The sequence below is a fragment of the Hyperolius riggenbachi genome, chromosome 2 (genome assembly GCF_040937935.1).
Source record: "Hyperolius riggenbachi isolate aHypRig1 chromosome 2, aHypRig1.pri, whole genome shotgun sequence".
In the NCBI taxonomy this organism is placed as follows: domain Eukaryota; kingdom Metazoa; phylum Chordata; class Amphibia; order Anura; family Hyperoliidae; genus Hyperolius; species Hyperolius riggenbachi.
In genome coordinates this window covers 103,999,732-104,018,813 of record NC_090647.1, presented here as the reverse complement: position 1 = coordinate 104,018,813, position 19,082 = coordinate 103,999,732, and the positions used below count along the sequence as shown (strand labels likewise).

At 45.4% G+C, this 19,082-nt stretch overlaps 1 protein-coding gene and 1 long non-coding RNA gene across 10 annotated transcripts in view; one reads left to right on the top strand and one right to left on the bottom strand.

Annotated features, from left to right (window-relative positions):
- The window catches only part of LOC137545670 (uncharacterized), a 45,078-nt gene extending 29,259 nt beyond the window's left edge, over nt 1–15,819 (top strand). Inside the window, exons 2-3 of the long non-coding RNA XR_011026074.1 lie at nt 7,270–7,352; nt 15,700–15,819. This is a non-coding gene — a long non-coding RNA (uncharacterized lncRNA). The remainder of the gene's footprint in view (nt 1–7,269; nt 7,353–15,699) is intronic.
- Nucleotides 1–18,575, bottom strand: part of PHF11 (PHD finger protein 11) — a 208,515-nt gene extending 189,940 nt beyond the window's left edge. For all 9 annotated transcript variants that reach the window (XM_068267137.1, XM_068267142.1, XM_068267145.1 and 6 more), the window contains exons 1-4: nt 18,329–18,575; nt 15,674–15,745; nt 7,153–7,280; nt 1,573–1,622 (exon numbers count right to left, since the gene is read on the bottom strand). In XM_068267137.1, coding sequence (XP_068123238.1) covers nt 1,573–1,622; nt 7,153–7,280; nt 15,674–15,745; nt 18,329–18,430 — 352 coding nt within the window. In that variant the 5' untranslated portion in view covers nt 18,431–18,575. The remainder of the gene's footprint in view (nt 1–1,572; nt 1,623–7,152; nt 7,281–15,673; nt 15,746–18,328) is intronic.
- Between the last annotated feature and the right edge of the window lie 507 nt (nt 18,576–19,082).

Here is a 19,082-nt window from a genome sequence, read left to right as displayed (position 1 = left end):
AGGGCCTCTGAGTTGTAAATCTGGCGCTGATTGCCTGCATCATAAAGTGGTGGGTTCTCATAAGCATTAGGTACTGGTGGGTTAGAGGAAGAATAAGGAATAGAGGGGAATTCTGTTTTTTTTGTTTTTTTAAAACGCAACATTGAGTAAATAAACTTTCCTGACTGTTAAATGTTTATTGGCTCAAAGAATGAGATCAGCAGCATAGTGAGAACCTGACACCAGCAGTAGTTAATCTCACAGTTAGACTTTCCCATCACATTGTGAGAAAGCACGGAAAAGCAGCCGCTTGCTCTCAGAGCAAGGCGGCTGCTTCCGCGTCCTGCATGGCGGCGCGGCGTGGAGGAACCGCCGCATGCTGCATAAACAGCGGTGAACGCGGAGAAGCCGCCGCATGCAGTGCGGCGGCTCCCGCGGCAGGCATCAGGGACAGTGCTGGTGTGGCTGGGACTCATAGTCCACCAGGGTTGAGTGACGCGCGCGCGCGCAGGGAGGCAGGCCCTATATGGCAGCCAGAAGGTCAGCTGATTGAGCGGGTCAGCTGACATTTCCATCGATCCTCATTGGTCCAGCAATTAGGGGAGGTACTGGAGAGTCCTTTTGTATATATACTGCTGGCTGTTCACTTGCCCGTTGTCTGGCGTTGCGATCATTACATGGTAGCACTCAGACCTGAGTCAGATCCGAAAGTGTGCCGGGACCAGCTGGAGCTGTAATCCTACACTTAGCTAGATTCTGTTTGATAGCTTTAAGTACTAGTTTTATTGTGATTATCTGTTATGACCCTTTTTGCCTGCCTGACCATTCTTCTGAACTCTGATCCTGCACCTTGCTATTTCTGATACTCTGTTGCCGAACCCCGGCTCAACCTTAGACTTCGCCTCTGCTTTCTGATCCTGTACCTCGATATTTCTGATACCCTGTTGCCGAACCCAGCCTGTACTTTAGACTCTGCCTCCGTCTCCTGAATCTGTACCTTATCTGACTGTGTGTTAACGACCTGGCTTGCCAGACCTCGAGAACCGACCTTACTGTTAGAGGCGGTTCCCAGTCTTGATAGTGACACTTCTTCCTGAGTGTCATTCTCAGACAGTCCTTCCATCTTTCAGCCTGACTCCTCCCTCCTAGGAGAGTTCAGGCCTCCGGAAGGAATTTGAGCAGTACTCCTTACTGCTCTGAGGCCTAGTCCTCTAGTTTACTGTTACACCAATCACTACACTCTACTCAGGTGTCCAGAGGTTAGCTAGTATATCGGATTATCGGTGATACTGCAGATCATCTATAATCTGGTATATATCTGTATTCCCGGTGATACTGCCGTTCACCGGTAATCAGATCCTCTCTGTGTTACACCGATCGTTACACACATACAGTATAAAGCAGTGCATCTCACATGTCTTAAGGGCAAATCATAAACAAACCAAGGGCAATTCCAGACATTTATCAATTTTCCTGCAATCGCATCCTTTTCATCTAATTGTGCATCAGGTTTGGTGACTGTTCATTGTAGTCTCAGAATTAAAAAAAAAGTAACAATTTAGCCCACTGTACAAATCAAAGCCACAGACTTACTTTGCGCAGTAGGGTTATCCTTTCTATCCTTATGTTGAAAGCAATAGACACTGTAAAAAATATATACATCTTTATCAAAGAAGTAATACATTGAAACATTTTAGAACAAAGGTTAGAGATTGAAGACTAATAGCATCTGGTCACATTAACTAGAAAGCCTAGCCATGGATTTGTTTTATTTTTTAAGTAAAACCTATTTATTATACTCTTTAAAAGAATTACTTGCTTAGGCATGCATAAATTCCACAATTCTGGCTGTACCAGTTCAAAAGCAGTAGGGGGCTTGGAATGAGAAGCAATCAGGGTACTATAATTTTAAAAAAATGCAACAGTGAGTGTAATACAGAGGTGCCCACACTTTTTCGCCTTGTGAGCTACTTTAGAACATTAGCAAGTTAAAATGATCTACCCATGTGCAATTTTAGGAGCACACTTGTATATACAGAATGGAAAATGTAGTGTTTTCAGGATCTACCATGAAGGCCTTTGCGATCTACCGGTAGATCGCGATCTACCTAATGGGCACCCCTGGTGTAATATATATATCTGAGGGTCCCAGCCATCCCATCCAGGATCCCCGCTCTTGAGTGTCCCAGCCGCCGGATCTTCTTCACTGTAGTCTCATACGCAGGCTACAGCCATGCGGTAAACACGCGGTGCCACCCCGCCGACATCCTTCACTTCATAGTTGCAGTGCCCCCTTCTGTGTGACGAGCAGTGCACGTGCGCCTGAAGTCATGTGTGACCCCGGGGCATGTGCGCCGCTCGTCACACAGAAGGGTGCACTGTAACTACGAAGAGGATGCGCGTGCTTACCACATGGCTGCAGTCTGAGTATGAGACTACAGGTACAGTGAAGAAGATCCGGAAGCTGGGACACTCAAGAGCAGGGATCCTGGATGGGAAAGCTGGGACCCTCGGATGACAGCTGCTGGAACCCTTGAATGACCCTCGGATGATGGCAGTCAGAGGGAGGAGGAGAGGATCGCGGCGACAGGATCAGGTGAGATGCAGCAGGGGTGAAGTGTAGTGTAGTTTGGGTTGGCTGTAGGATTTAGTTAGTGAAGTGTAGTGTAATTTGGGTTGGCTGCAGGGGTTAGTTATTGAAGTGTAGTGTAGTGTAGTTGGTGGTGGTAGCAGGGGTCAGTGAAGTGAAGTGTAGTTGGTGGGGGCAGCAGGGGTAAGTGAAGTGTAGTGTGGCAGGATTTAGTGTAGATGGGCAGTGTAGCTTAGATAGAGACAGTATTGGGGGGGGGGGGGGGGGTGTTAAAGTCCATAAGATGCCCCTGCACCATAGACCATTTTTCCTTGATTTTTTGCCCTCTAAATCTAGGTGCGTCTTATATTTCTAAAAATACGGTATATATATATATATGTATATATATATATATATAATATATATATATATATATATATATATATATATATATATATATATATATATATATATATATATATATATATATATATATATATATATATATATATATATATATATACAGTGGCTTGCAAAAGTATTTGGCCCCCTTGAAGTTTTCCACATTTTTGTCACATTACTGCCACAAACATGCATCAATTTTATTGGCATTCCACATGAAAGACCAATACAAAGTGGTGTACAAGTGAGAAGTGGATCGAAAATCATACATCATTCCAAACATTTTTTTACAAATAAATAACTGCAAAGTGGGGTGTGCGTAATTATTCGGCCCCCTGAGTCAATACTTTGTAGAACCACCTTTTGCTGCAATTACAGCTGCCAGTCTTTTAGGGTATGTCTCTACCAGCTTTGCACATCTAGAGACTGAAATCCTTGCCCATTCATCTTTGCAAAACAGCTCCAGCTCAGTCAGATTAGATGGACAGCGTTTGTGAACAGCAGTTTTCAGATCTTGCCACAGATTCTCGATTGGATTTAGATCTGAACTTTGACTGGGCCATTCTAGCACATAGATATGTTTTGTTTTAAACCATTCCATTGTTGCCCTAGCTTATTGTTTAGGGTCGTTGTCCTGCTGGAAGGTGAACCTCTGCCCCAGTCTCAAGTCTTTTGCAGACTCCAAGAGGTTTTCTTCCAAGATTGCCCTGTATTTGGCTCCATCCATCTTCCCATCAACTCTGGCTAGATTCCCTGTTCCTGCTGAAGAGAAGCACCCACAGAGCATGATGCTGCCACCACCATATTTGACAGTGGGGATGGTGTGTTTAGAGTGATGTGCAGTGTTAGTTTTCCGCCACACATAGCATTTTGCATTTTGGCCAAAAAGTTCAATTTTGGTCTCATCTGACCAGAGCACCTTCTTCCACATGGTTGCTGTGTCCCCCACATGGCTTGTGGCAAACTGCAAACGGGACTTCTTATGCTTTCTGTTAACAATGCCTTTCTTCTTGCCACTCTTCCATAAAGGCCAACTTTGTACAGTGTATGACTAATAGTTGTCCTATGGACAGAGTCTCCCACCTGAGCTGTAGATCTCTGCAGCTCGTCCAGAGTCACCATGGGCCTCTTGACTGCATTTCTGATCAGCGCTCTCCTTGTTTGGCCTCTGAGTTTAGGTGGACGGCCTTGTCTTGGTAGGTTTACAGTTGTGCCATACTCCTTCTATTTCTGAATGATCGCTTGAACAGTGCTCCGTAGGATGTTCAAGGCTTTGGAAATCTTTTTGTAGCCTAAGCCTGCTTTAAATTTCTCAATAACTTGATCCCTGACCTGTCTTGTGTGTTCTTTGGACTTCACGGTGTTGTTGATCCCAATATTCTCTTAGACAACCTCTGAGGCCCTCACAGAGCAGCTGTATTTGTACTGACATTATATTACATATAGGTGCACTCTATTTAGTCATTAACACTCATCAGGCAATGTCTATAGGCAACTGACTGCACTCAGATCAAAGGGGGCCAAATAATTATGCACACACCACTTTGCAGTTATTTATTTGTAAAAAATGTTTGGAATCATGTATGATTTTCGTTCCACTTCTCATGTGTACACCACTTTGTGTTGGTCTTTCATATATATATATATAAAAGAGTCTGAAGCCATTAAAATTACCTCTTTTTATTTAACACTCTTGTTCAGCATTATGAGCAAAGATGATTCATCGCATCCCGCGGCGAAGCGAGGTCTTTATCCCGGGGCAAAATTCCACAACTTTCTAGGTCATGGATTTTGCTGCCTGAAGGAGGTAGAGCTTTGCGCTGTAGCTCTGCCTCCAGTCCAATCAATTTCCGCTGATCACTGCCTCTCCCAGCCCCTTTCAGTCTTCTTTCAATGAGAGGGGCGGGGAGAGGCGGCCAAAAGTGGTGATTAACTGCACTGGAGGCAGAGCAACTGCAATCAGCTCTGCCTCTACCAGGAAGTATTGGAGGATTTTGCACCAGTGATTTCAGTGGGTAAAGACATCGTTCTGTCACGGGAACGTGGCGAATCATTCACACAGACCCAGCCACACACATACAGCCACAGCTCCTCTCTCTCCTAACCTGGCTGTCCTACACATGCTATTGCTAGCTGTAATCACCTTGGCAGCAAGAGAGGTGGAGCTACATCGTGCCTGCGTGTGCTCATCCTCTCCCTATCTAATGCATGTGAAAATAACTACAGAGGTGATAACTTAACGCCCTGCCGACCGCTCCACACCAATTGCGTAAACGCGTCGGCAGCCCCAGGACCACTCCACGCCCATTGGCATGAATGGCTGAGGGCGGGGATAGCAGGGGATCGGGCGTGCCGATGCGCACATCGCCGCTGGAATTACAGAGCTCCGCCTTCAGTCTCCCAGCGCCGATCACTGCTCGGAGACTATTGCCGTCTAATAGGACTGTACAGCGATGTACACGGCTGTCCCCCTGGGGGACACAGGAGCAATCTGCTGTGATATGCTGTGATAGGCTGAAGCATATCACAGCCAATCGCTGTGATAGGCTGACGGGGGGAGGGAGGGATATTAAATTCATTAAAAAATAGGGAAATTTTATAAAAAAAAATAATAAAATAAATATTTATAAAAAATAATCCTGGGGGCGATCTGACCCCACCAACAAAAAGCTCTGTAGGTGGGGAGAAAAGGGGGGGGGGATCACTTGTGTGCTGAGTTGGACGGCTATGCAGCGAGGCCCTAAAGCTGAACTGGCCCAATTAGGGGAAAATGGCGTGGTCACTGGGGAGGAGGGGGGGGGGGGGGGGTGTAACACCGCGGTCCTCAAGTGATTAAAAAAAACTGTATCTAAGGATTGAACTATTGAACTTCATCCCAATCAGTAGCTGATGCCTTTTCCACAAGAAATATTTACCTTTTCCTGAATAGATCACGGTAGGGCGGTTGGGGGGGGGGGGCGTCTGTATGACTGATATTGTGGTGAAATTCTTCCCATAGAGTAATGTCATCACTATAGTCCTGACTGACAGTTTGCTGTCTGTGAACCTCATTGCATTATGGGAAATAACAGCTTTTTTTTCCAACTGCCAAGCAAGTGGACATGGTGCATGTCCCTAATGAGTCATGAGGCAGTGATGAAAAATGTCAGGTGGAGCCTAGGAGGATCAGGAAGGAAGTTGACGTGTGTGTGTAGCGGCTGGTCGAAGCCAGTGAGTGAAAGAAGCCAGGGCTGAGGTAGAGGGATATGCTATATGCTGGATCATCGTGGAGGCAGCGGGGGAGAGCCCGTAGCAACTTTGAACTGGGAGCATGAGAGTACATTTTATAATAAAGGTTTTTAAACAGTGTAACACTATGGGCTTGATTAACTAAACTGTGATAACTCATAGCATGGCCGAGCTAGCGTTTTTGCGCGCGTTTTCACACGCAATCGTGAATTTTTACGCGCAATCACAAATTTTCACACGCAATCGTGAAAATTCGCGATTGCGCACGAAAACACTAGCGCGGCCGTGCTATGAGTTATCCCGGTTTAGTGAATCATGCCCAATGAGAGTATTTTACTCTGATTTGAGGTTTATTGAGCATTGCTGAGAGTCAGCTGGGAAGTTGGAACCTGGACCCTGATGTGTGGATGAGTCTAGGCATTTGAGTGCATCACCAATCTAGCAGTGGTTACACCCTATGTGGTGAGTTTGTGCCCTGATGGGTGTCCTGGTGGTGGCAAAGTACCCCTGAAGCAGTTGAGGACTGTATTTTTAAGACTTGTGGCTGTATTGGGACTGTCTTGTAATTGTGATGCGCTTAAAGTATACCAGAGATAAATATTTTTAAAAAAATCATACATACCTGGAGCTTCCTCCAGCCCCCTCCAGCCTGATCGCTCTCTCTTCTCTGTCCTCCACATCCTCAATCTTCTGTAAAAGGTCCTGGTATCTTCCGCCAGTGCACATTGCTCCTCTGTCTCGTTCTCACGGTCAGGAGAGTTCTCTGACCGTGCAGTAGTACTGTGCAGCCGCAGAAAGCTCCTGGGGATGGCAGCGCAGCGGGGTGGGCGCGCGGCTGGACTACGCATGCGCTGTAAGCCCCGACTGGCCAAGATATCTCCGTGCAGAGTCGTGATAAAAAAATAGACAAAGAGATGCCTGGATTTGCATAAAAGATTTTTATGAGAACGTGGAAAAATATAAGCATTACTTACCCAAATGTATTTTGCCTTTCAACGTATACACCCTTAGCTTTCTTTACACAGGGATAATGATATGATCTCCTGCATTCTGGTACTTCACAGCCAACAGTAGCTCCTCTCTTTTTACAGTGTGGACATGTCTGCAAATTGGAAAAGAAAACCATGGTTATCACTACTACTGTGCACAAGGATAATATAAAAACATTCAGGTGGTAAGTTATTTAGGGCAAAGCTAGACAGGTGCTGGAATAGTGCCTATCCTGTACATTCACTGAGCACACGTAGGAGGGGTCAGGAGGAATGTCCTGCGGTTGGGCACCACTGATTACTGTACAGCAGGGCCGGTACAAGGTTCTCCAGCACTAGAGGCAGAGACTCCAAAGTACATCCCCGAACCACGCCCACGCCAGTATACGTAGCAAATGTGCTTCTAGTATTGGCTGCCTCCTCAGTATAATATCCTGATGTGACCCCTGTATAGTACCCAGATGTGCCCCCTTCCCTCCCCCCCCCCAAGTGTAGTAGCCAGATATACCCCCACCCAAGTATAGTAGTTAGATGTGAACCCCCTCCCTCCCCCCAGTATAGTAGCCAGATGTGCCCCATCATCCCCCAGTGTACTAGTCAAGTAACCAGATGTGCCCCATTCCCCAGTATAGTAGTAAGATGTGTCCCTCCTCCCTCCCCAGCATATTAGCCACCACTGCCACACAGTGGCGTTGCTAGGATCCTAAGAGATCCGGGGCACTCCAGCCAAAAAATGGGTGTGGCCACATACACACCAGAATGTGGGTGTGGTCATGGGTGGAGCCAAATTTACATGAACTTAACAGCAGTGTAAGTAGGCCTGCCCAGAAAAATGTTGGATGAAGGCCCCTCCTCCATTAATGCAAAAAAAAATTTAAAAAACTAAAATGCAGCTTATCACATAAATAGGCAGTGTTACTTAAACATAACTAGGCAGCGTTACCTGACTTCTGTGCTGGCTGGCTGGTCTGGATTTCCGCTGGATGGGCTGCCCTGCTGTTGTCTGGCAGTCCCTCCATAGTATTCCCTGTCCTTCTAGTGGACCCCCTCCCATGCTTCCACAGGCCTCCCATCAGGCATTGCAAGTCCAAGCATGCCCCTACAAAAGAACCACAGCTCCCTGCATGCCCCCAGAAAGGCACCACTTAGTAGTAGAACTCAAGAGGACCGGCACCATCCATTTGTAAATTGCTCTTTTATTTTCTTGTAAGAAACATTACAGCGGTCAAAGCAACGTTTCAGGGCAGCTGTCCCTTTGTCAAGCTGTGCTGTGAATGAACAAACATATACTGACCACATACTTCTATTTATACCCCCAGCAGTAGCAAGGAATATCCAATCATGGAGCATTATCAAATATATAACCAATCATCCTGGTCCTGCCCTGTGCGGACCTGATGGGGAACTACTCACGTTTCTGGCTATTGGAGCGTTCAAACATGGTGTTCACCCACCTATCCCACCTCACCAGAGTCCGCCCCCTGTCCGGCCATCCCCCTGAGCCAGGTCATCACTGCAGCACCTCCCACCAGGCCGCAGCACCGGCGGACCTGATGGGGAACTTGCCTGTGTGACGTGACGAGGGGGGCTAAGCCCCGCCTATTGTGTCTCCCTAGCAGCCACAGATGCAGGCGGCGGAGCAGCCACCGCACTGTGCTGTGTGATGTAAACAGGGGGAGTGTCGGCAACGGCAGACAATGGGAGGAGACCTCCGCATGCAGAGATACAGAGTCCTGTAATATGATAGATGATAGAGGGCATGCAAAGGAGATGGAGTAGAGGCAAATAAGATAAACTTTATGTACATGATGGCATACAAAAAGGAAAGGGGATCATCATAGGTTAACATATAATAGGCACTATACATAGTGTAGTGAACACAATGTCGCAATGTGACATCATGTTCAAAGCTGGGCACAATGGAGCAGCAGATGAACAAAAACTATATAAATGGCAATAAATCAAGTTCTCTATTTAGACCCCGCGGCTCCATTGTGTCCAGCTTTTTAATCCAAAATGCTTTCCTATAAAGTAACTTTTTGATTCTATCACCTCCTCTCCTAAGGGGCCCAACCTGTTCAATAATCATATACCTAAGTTGGCTTACATGGTGTTTAGCCTGATGAAAATGGTAAGCTACTGCTTGGTCAGTCAAAGATTCTCTAATCGCATGCTTATGCGACGAGAAACGGTTTTTAATCTTTTGTGTGGTCTGCCCGACGTAATAACAGTCCACATGGACATTTTAATGCATACACTACATAACTCAAGTCGCATGTAAAACAATCATGTATCTTGAAATTAAGACCCCTGTAGGGGTGTACAATCTGGTCACCCCTAATTCACTGAATTACAATGAACGCAATTACGGAAACGTGCCTCTGCAATTGGATTTTGACTGACCTCTTGGACCACAATCAGCGCGGACCAATTGGTCTCGCAGATTGGGTGCCTTTTTGTAGGAGATAACTGGAGGGTTTTTAAAATGTTGTATATCTGGGAAGCTGTCAGAGAGTAAATACCAATGCCTCTTAATAATTTTAGCTATACGATCACTCTGCGTATTATACCGTGCTACAAATGGTATTCTCTCTCTGACATCTCTGCGTTGACCCTTTTCCTCGATGTTACCCTCCTGGACCCGAGATCTGGCCCCATTAACTATTTCCTCTGCATAACCTCTGCAAATGAATTTGTCTTGCATCTCATTGATCCTCCGTGTCCACCGTGTCCTAACCTCGTCATCATCCACTATCCTGTGTACTCTCTGAAATTGTCCGACTGGGACGGATCTCCTAGTGGCCCACGGATGGAAACTCCCAAAGTGCAAAAGAGAATTTACATCCGTGGGCTTAGTGTAGAGATCCGTAACCAGTTTCTGATCCCTGCGTATCACCAGTGTATCAAGAAAACTAACCTGTTCCATAGAACTATGAACAGTAAGTTTAATGTCTGGGCACCTGTGCATAAGTTGGTCAACAAACTCAAGGAGGGTCGAATGCTGCCCCGCCCACACGCAAAATATATCATCAATGTAACGAAACTATTGAATTGCATGTTTCTGAAACAGCTCATTTGTATAAACAAACATTCCCTCATAAACTCCCATATAAATATTTGCGTAGGACGGGGCCACATTCGACCCCATGGCCGTACCCCTCATCTGCATATAGAACTCTTTACAAGAGGGTTTTTCAGATCCGTCAATCAATCAGAACGGACGCGGAGGGGTGGATGACAGAGGAGAGGGAGGAGGCGGTATAAGAGACCGACTGCAGTCGCGCCAACCGAGACAACCAAAGAAGTAATTGTGGTTAACATATCTTCTGTGACACTGACCACATCCCAGCTATCCGCTCTCAATTATGGCCTCTCTTTTCACCCACCAATTTTCCAGATCCATTGGAGATAGACGTGGAGTTACAAAGTTTTTTTTCGAACTATTAAGCTTAAATATTTTTTATCAGTTCCAAGAACATTTGAAAGCACACGGGCTCCTTTGATGGAATCCGATAGTCTCAATTTATGGGACACTACATTGTGAGTCAAAAGCAAGTAGCACTTGTCTTGGATGCAGGGCATGCATTTTTCAGTCTGACAGAGGCGGTGTATGCCTGTGCGATTAACCATTCAATTGCAACATGTGTTTAGGGATGCGCAGCCTTTCCCCCCACCTTTTCTTAACTTTGTAACTATATAACTATCAGGTTAGCTGCTCCCAGCCCCTCCTCCTGAGTTTCCTGTTTGCATGATAAGTAGTAGCAGATTTGCATCTGAATTGAATGCGAAGTGTGCAGAAAATCTATTTAGGTGCTGCACACTGAGCTGGTGGTCATTTCAGATGCAGCCTTAGTGGAATGCGCTGGCGTTCTCCTCGCTGAAAAGCAAGTTCCAGCCTACCTCATGCCAAATGATAGATATAAACATTAAAAAAGTACATTAGTGACGCTAGGGGGACAGGCCAGGAAGAGAAGATGTCTGCAGAATCTGGAGACCAAGTGGCCAGACGTGAGTACTGCCACCCTCTGCCTGAGGAACATTCGGGGCACCCCAGAATAGATCCGTGGCACGTGCCACTGATCTTTGGGGCTAACAATGCCCCTGCTGCCACATACTGCAGGAGTGGGCCAATGAGGGGAGGGATTATAAATGTGATCTTCCCTCATTCATAGTATGCATATTTGTATGTAACCTGTGTTATCTTTATTAGAATTAATAAACTATGATTGGCAGTCGAACAGCAAATACTGGTGTTCTGAGTGTTTGAATGTAGGAACCACACTCTAGGGGCTGTCAACTTATACTGCTTAAAGGGAACCTGAGGTGAGATTTCCTGGCTGTCCTGCCAATCCTCTGCCTCAAATACTTTTTGTAATGTTGTGGTGTTTGGTGTATACACTTCAGAGTTTTCTGATTATTAGTGATCCGCAGTATCACTAGTAATACAGATATATTTGATTATATGGTGATCTGCGGCATCACCAATAATACAAATATTTATGCGTACTCTGGAAAACAAGGTACAGATAACTTGTGGAAAACCCACCACACTGACGTTAACTCAGAGGGATGGAGACCTCTGGAAGGAAGGGCAGTGTGTGCGATTCTGCGACTAGGATAAGAACGCAGAATTGCGTTCCTCAACAGTAATGATATGCTGAGGAGTTACTGAGTTCCCCGCAAGAAGAACTCAGCAGAGTTAACCCTTTAGTGGAAACCCACTAAAGGGGGCAAAGTCAAACGGAAAAACGGTTCGGTATCAGAACTGGCAAAGAAGTACCGAATCGACAGACAGAAATCAAGATCAGAGGTCAAGCCAAGGTCAGCAACGGGAAATCAGATGAGCAGAGGTACAGAATCGAGAAACACAAGTGTAGTCAGAAGCCAAGCCAATAGTCGGTAACGGTACGGGCTGGCGAAGTACAAAATCAGGAGACAAGAGGATAAAGAGGTAACAGGCAAAAGGTCATACACAATATAATGCAATAGTACTTTAGGCTATCAACAGAATCTGGCTAAGTGTGGATCCCCAGCTCCAGCTGGTTCTAGCACACTTTGGGATCTGACTAGGGTCTGAGTGCTAACACACAAGTATTCGCTGACTGCAGACAACTTGCAACTGACAGAATGCCTGCTTTTATACTGTGCTGGACTCAAACAGCCCGCCCAGCCATTCAACCAATCACAACGTGGCTCAAGGACCTTGCAGTACAGCTCAAGGACCTTGCTGAGGTCAGCTGACCAGCTGGTCAGCTGACTCTCTTTCTAAGAGTATAAAAGGCTCTACTGCACACGCGCGCGGCCCCTACGGGGTCCAGACTGTCATGAGAGGTGTCTCGGCGAGCAGCATGCCATGAGGCCTGTGAAGGTGTTCCAGGAGTGCAGCCTCGACGTGGAGTACGCTGAGAGGTCTGCGACTGAACGGTGGATCGTGCTACCGCTGCGGACGTGGACGTTTCTCCGCGTTCCGCATGCGGCCATGCGGGCGGTTGCGCTGCTGATGCGGACGCGGACACACGTCCGCGTTCAGCCTGCTGTTGCCTCATTACACTTTTAGCCATAGACCCCGAACAAGCATGCATCTATGACAAATCTGACAAGATTAGCTGCATGCTTGTTTCAGGTGTTTAATTAAGACCTTACAGACCAGAAAGATCAGCAGGACTGTCAGGCAACTGGCATTGTTTACAAGGGTACAAATATGGCAGCTTCTGTAGGGCTCACATCTCGAGTTCCTTTTAATGAATATCTACATACAAACTTGATGCAACTGTTGACATAGTGATAGGCGTAGGGGAGAAGCGATGTCCTCAGCAGTGCCATAGCCTGCAATGTTAGTTGCAGCCAGTGTTGCCAACCGTCAGTAAATTTACAGACTGTCAGTAAAAAAGTCAACAAATCTGGGCTGTCAGTAAAGTCCATGAAAACATTTGTGGTGTCAGTAAAAAAAAACCCTCTCTCTTTCCCAGAAGATCACAACACTTACTGCTTATCAGTTCACGTATCACTGTGGAATGTACACTGCTCTAGCTAAAGGTGGCCATACATCTGTAGACTTGGCGGCCGATCAACCATCAGATAAGACAATTATTATTGATATTGTAAAAATCGGTGCCACCAAGAGAATGCCTAGTTGACAATCAAACCAATTTCGGGCTGAAATTGGTTGCATGTATCAATTGCATGTATCAATCGGACATGCTGGAAAATCTCAGGTTGGCACGCTCGGGCATGCAGTGGTAAGGGCTGCGATAATTGAGAAAAAATGTGATGGAAACACCCAGTTGCATCCCCCAAATGTAAATATATCAAAGTCCCCCCCCCCTCCAGATGCCATGCATTAATACTTCACCTGTCCAGTGTCCGCCACTGCACTTTTCTTCGCTTCTACTCATTTGAGTATGTGGTTGCCGGTGTATTGCACGTAGGGTGCATGTGTGATATCTTTACTTTAATTTCAATAATAGTAGATGTCAGTAAAAAAAAGTGTTCTGCCAGTAAATTTTTTGTGCCTTATCAGTAAAAATGTATTTCTGAGGTTGGCAACACTGGTTGCAGCTGTATTGTGCCGGGATGCTTACATTTGCCACACTCGGCAGTAGATTGAATGAGACTCAAAAACGGCACAACAGTAAGAAGACTTTCATGCTAATCAATTTAACAATTGACTTTCCTGTTAATCAATATTTAATTTTTATGTTAATCAATAGGCCCGTTAACATCTAATGCGTTTTTCACACGCAGAAAAAAAATCTAACATCCTGCAGGATAATTCTGCACATTTTGTCAGTTTTCTCTATCAATTACATTAGCTGCTGTGAAAAAATGAGCGTGTTTTTCTGTCTAGAAAAACACTAGGTTTACAGAAAACTCATGCAAGAAAATATGTGCAGAAAACTGATAGACAAGTGTGTGCTCCGCCTAAGGTCTCGTTCACACTATATGCGCTGCACATTTTGGAAGCGCGTAAGGTGTATGATCAGCAAGAACATCCGAAGTGCATAGACAGCACTTCTGACGGTCAAACTATGCATGCAGCGCAGCGGTGCGATGCGCTATCGCATTGCTGCACTCATTTTTGGCAAAGCGCATCGCTGATCCCATTTACTGAAATAAATGGAATCAGCAGTGCACCGCACGGCAACGCAGATGGCGTGCAATCTGGTGTACTTCCGTCCCGAACGCACAGCCATATGTGTTGTCTAATGCTGGATACACACTTCGCGTTCCCGCACTCGATGCGCCCGTCGATTCGCGTCGACGTCGCATCGATTATTTCCGAGCATTTCCGAGTGCATTTCGATGATTGTTAAGTCGATTTACATGTAAAGTATGCCAAATCGACCTAACGATCCATCAAAAAGCGAATCGGACATGTCGGAAATAATCGAGTCGACACGAATCGACGGGCGCATCGAGTGTGGGAACGGGAAGTGTGTATCCAGCATTATGTGAACGAGGCCTTAATCAGTTTTTCTGTGCAGAAAACAGTCAATTGTGCCCCCTGACAAAATCCTTAATCTCATCATTCTGTTATTGATCCTTTGTTTGGCTTGTTGATGACCGTGTTTCCCCTAAAATAAGACCTCCCCTGAAAATAGGACCTAGCGTATATTTCAAGCATGCTTGAAATATAAGCCATCCCCTGAAAACAAGACCTACCGGTAGCTAAGGACGCTATGGGCTTGATTCACAAAGCGGTGCAAAGTGTTTGCACGCCAGTGAAAAGCCCCTTATCACGCCTAAACTCACTTTAGGCATGATAAGAAGCAACTCGCGCGAATTTTCCGCGCGCAAGGTATTGCGCGCGCAACCGCGCACGCGCGCGCGCAGCGTCCCTGCTTCGCGCGAAGCTCCCATTAAGCCCTATAGGACTTTGCGCGCGTACGCGCGGAAACTTCGCGCGAGTTGGAGCAAAAATCGGTGATAACTCAGTGGTGCAAAGGTTATCACGCCTAAAGTCTTTTAGGCGTGATAACTGAGTTATCACCGCTTTGTGAATCGAGCCCTATGTGTATGGGGAGTTGTGTGGGCTCTTACCGTACCTCCCTTGTGGCTGCGTCCCCCTCGGTTCCTTGTAACTTCTGTGGTGACCGGGATAGAATTGAAGCTGTACGGACCCCTATCTCCCTCATGCTGAGGCTGTACGTGAGGTCGCCTCTGTGACCGCGCTCCCCTATCGTCATTATCAATGTGTGCCTGGGACACATCAGCCAGGCGCACATTGATTATTGACCACACAACTCCCCATACACTAAAAGCATCTACCCCTCTCCTTAGAGTAAGCCCCCCCCATGAAAATAAGCCCTAGCACATATTTCCTCCCCAAAAAGAATATAAGACAGTGTCTTATATTCTGGGATAGACGGTAGGTTGCTTTTTTTTTATCGTCCTTGTTCTTTTCATTTGGAAAAAATAGTTAATAAACATTGAAATATATAATGAGCAATGGCCCAATCAGAAATGTTAATTCCTTGAAAAAAATATATATGTATGTCCATCCTACCTTTTTTTTCCCTCTTTTTATCTCAGCCAGCACATTTTTCAGATCTAGTGTAACCAGTCCAGATGAATAAGCCTGAAAGAAAAGGATACCGAAAAAAATGAAGCAAAACAACAAATGCAACTATAACTAAGATTTCTCTCAATAAATAACCTGCAATCCTCTTCAAATTATTCCATTGTTTTGGAGAAACTCAGAACCCCTTTAAGGATAACCATACAGTGTCAGGCTTCTATTACACTGCAAATTGCAATTCCGAATTCCGATGCTGATTTTCACTGGATTTTCACTGGATGCTAGCAACACAAGAAGACAAATGCAGCATGCAGGACTTTTTTTAATTGTATCAAAAATCTGAATTGGCTCTTTTATTCTACATGCGATTCCGATTTCCGATTTTGATGCAACTAAAAAAAGTTCTGCATGCTACATTTTTTCTTCTTGTGTTGTTAGCATTCAGTGAAATTCGGAATCAGATATGCAAATCGGAATAGCAAATTGGAATCGTATTGCCATTTGCAGTGTAAATAAGCCTCAAGCCATGTACTATACGCTGAAAAACTATTATTATTTATCTATGTGGTTTATCATTTTAACCATGACAAGCAAGATAATATAGTTTGGGGCGTTTTAGGGCTGAGGCCTATGTCATGTGAATTCTTTTTAGTCAGAAACTGAATCAAAAGCAATAAAATTGTTATTTTCATATACTCTGCAGTCTGCACCAAAATAAAACACTTGTAAAAAAACAACAAAAGTGACCGAATTGAAAAGAGAATACATAAATTGACATCTTAGGGTTTTTGAAATATGTATGCTATGAGGTTATACTATCTAGCAGTGGCTGGATGGTGCACTGGTTAAAGGCTCTGCCTCTGACACAGCAGGCTTGGGTTTGAATCTTGGCTCTTCCTGTTAATTAAGCCAGTCCCTATTCTGTAGGAAAACTTGGGCAAGACTCCCTAACACTGCTACTGCTTATAGAGCGCATTCTAGTGGCTGCAGATCTGGTGCTTTGAGTCCACCAGTAGAAAAGTGCAATGTAAATGTTCTGTGTTTGTGTCTTATTTTTGCAAATAATGCCTTGTAATCATTGATAGAGTACAATGAGAACACTAAAAAACACTAAACAGAAAAAAAAGACACCTTTATTTCCAAACTAGTAATCCCTGCCCGTTTAAAAACGGGCTCTAGATCTTTCCAGCGGCCGCAGCCGCCAGTGCGCATGCGCGCACGCTGCACACTGAGCGCACGCCCGAAACAGGCGCGCCCGCACCCGCCCACCTTGCTCACCTGCACCCGCCCACCTCGCCCGTCCTCCCAGCTCCCTGGTCCCAGCTGTCCGTTACTGCGCACATGCGCAGTAACAAAAAACCTGGGACACAGGGACAGCTGGCTGCTGGACGCAGCGACAGTTACTTTTATTAGGTAGGATAATATATTGTCACCAAACATTGTATTAGGAACATAATTTAAATGTGATAGCCGGGACAAATGGGCAAATAAAATGTGTGGGTTTTATCCATAGTAGCATTGTTTATTTTAAAACTATAGAGGATGAAATTGGAGAATTGGAAGGTATCTATTTTTTTTTCTTCATTTTTTTGACTTACTGGTTTACCTTACGTGCAGCCACACAGTATTTATACAAAAACAAAGACAATAAAGTGTCCATCCAAGTAATGTACAAATATGATAAACAGTTAAATAGCCAAATATAAACTATATATATCTACCAGATCGCAATACAAGAACAAAAGGCAGAGACATGTTCAGGGGCGAGCCAATAATTCGAAACCAGAGAAGGAGAGAATGAGTCAGGACAGGACCAGGAATGCAGGGGACCAGAGTTAAGTAAAAATAAAATAAGACCATACTCTTACTTGAATTACTTAAAGGAACCCTGAACAGTGAAAAGAACACAAATCACGGACTTACCTAGGGCTTCCTCAAGCTCCCTGTAGCCCACGAGGGGCCTCAGCGTCCTCCGGGTCCCCTCCTTGGTCCTATTAACCTGAAGACTTTGGACAAAGTCATGCGCAACTCCACATGCGCTGCCCTTCTGCGCACCACTGGCTTGATAACAAGTGCATCGCTGCTAGCCTCCTGCGCATGTGTGGTTTCAATATACCAAACTGCGCATGCACAGGAGGCTTACGCCACAGCTCTTGTGGTCGAGCTAGGTGTGTGGTTAGGCCGCACATGCACAGTTACGCACGGCTTCGCCCAAAGTTGCCAGGCTAATGGAGCCGCCAGCAGGACCACATAGGAGACTTAGGACTCTGAGGGACCTTGCAGGCTGGGGGGGGGGGGGGGGGGGGGGCGCTAGAGGAAGCCCCAGGTAAGTCCAGATTTTTTTTTCACTGTTCAGGGTCCCTTTAAACTGAATTTAAAATCACAATCATTAAAATATATGTAATGTCAGCCTCTTAGCATTTCCCCCTCGATTCCAGGCTCCCTCAGCCACTCCCCACCTTTGTTAGCTTCCACCAATAGGATGCCAAGCCGCGACCCAGGAATCCGATAGTGTCCGATCCAAGAATCCGATAGAGTCCCTATCTCGGCACAGTTGCTAGCTGTGTCCACTACAATACATTATATGTATAGCCAATTGGAGCAGAAGAAAAATATAGGAAACAACGTGCAAAGCAAACTTACAGCACAGTTGTCGTGAAGAAGGAAATATAGTCCAGGGTTTTTTATAAGTGGATCGTTTTTTCGGTTCCCCTCCTTACAGAAAACGCAGACTTCTGAGTCCATGATGGAGCAGCCCCTCCCTCAGGCACAGCCAACAGGAGTCCTACGACGTGTGGTCACTGCGGTTTTACCTCTGTGGTCACCTGTCCTGCACACACCACGCACACAGCCTGCATTCTTGTGTCAGCAGCAGAGCCGTTATGTTGATTGATGCACCTATGATGAGAATACAGTGTGTTCCTTCCAGAGCTATTAGTTTCGTTTCTGAGTGTGACGTAAATATCTGTTATTGTTGGATCTCAGCCATCAGCATTAGCCAAGAGCATTTTTTTTTTAAGAAAAACAAAAGTTTGCTTTCCTAAAACAGAAAGAATTTGCGATCATTCAGGTTGGAGTGAGCTTGGGATGTCTCCCAGAACAACACTGCTGAATATATGCAAATTAACCATTTTTTTAAGAATGTGCAGCATGGATTTATGACTGCTCCCCGTACCGCTCAGTCTGCAGGTAATGCAGAACAAGCTGGTTATCAGCTCTCTGGAGACGTGCCAGTTTTTTTTTTTTTTATTTTTTCTAGATGCAGAATTGTTCTGGTTTCACCATATTTATAGTAAACCTGCACTCTGCAGACCTGCTACATAAAAGCTAAATTTAGATCTTCTCCCTGACCTGTTTACACTAGAGACACTGCGCAGAGCACTTTTCAGTTTGTTTA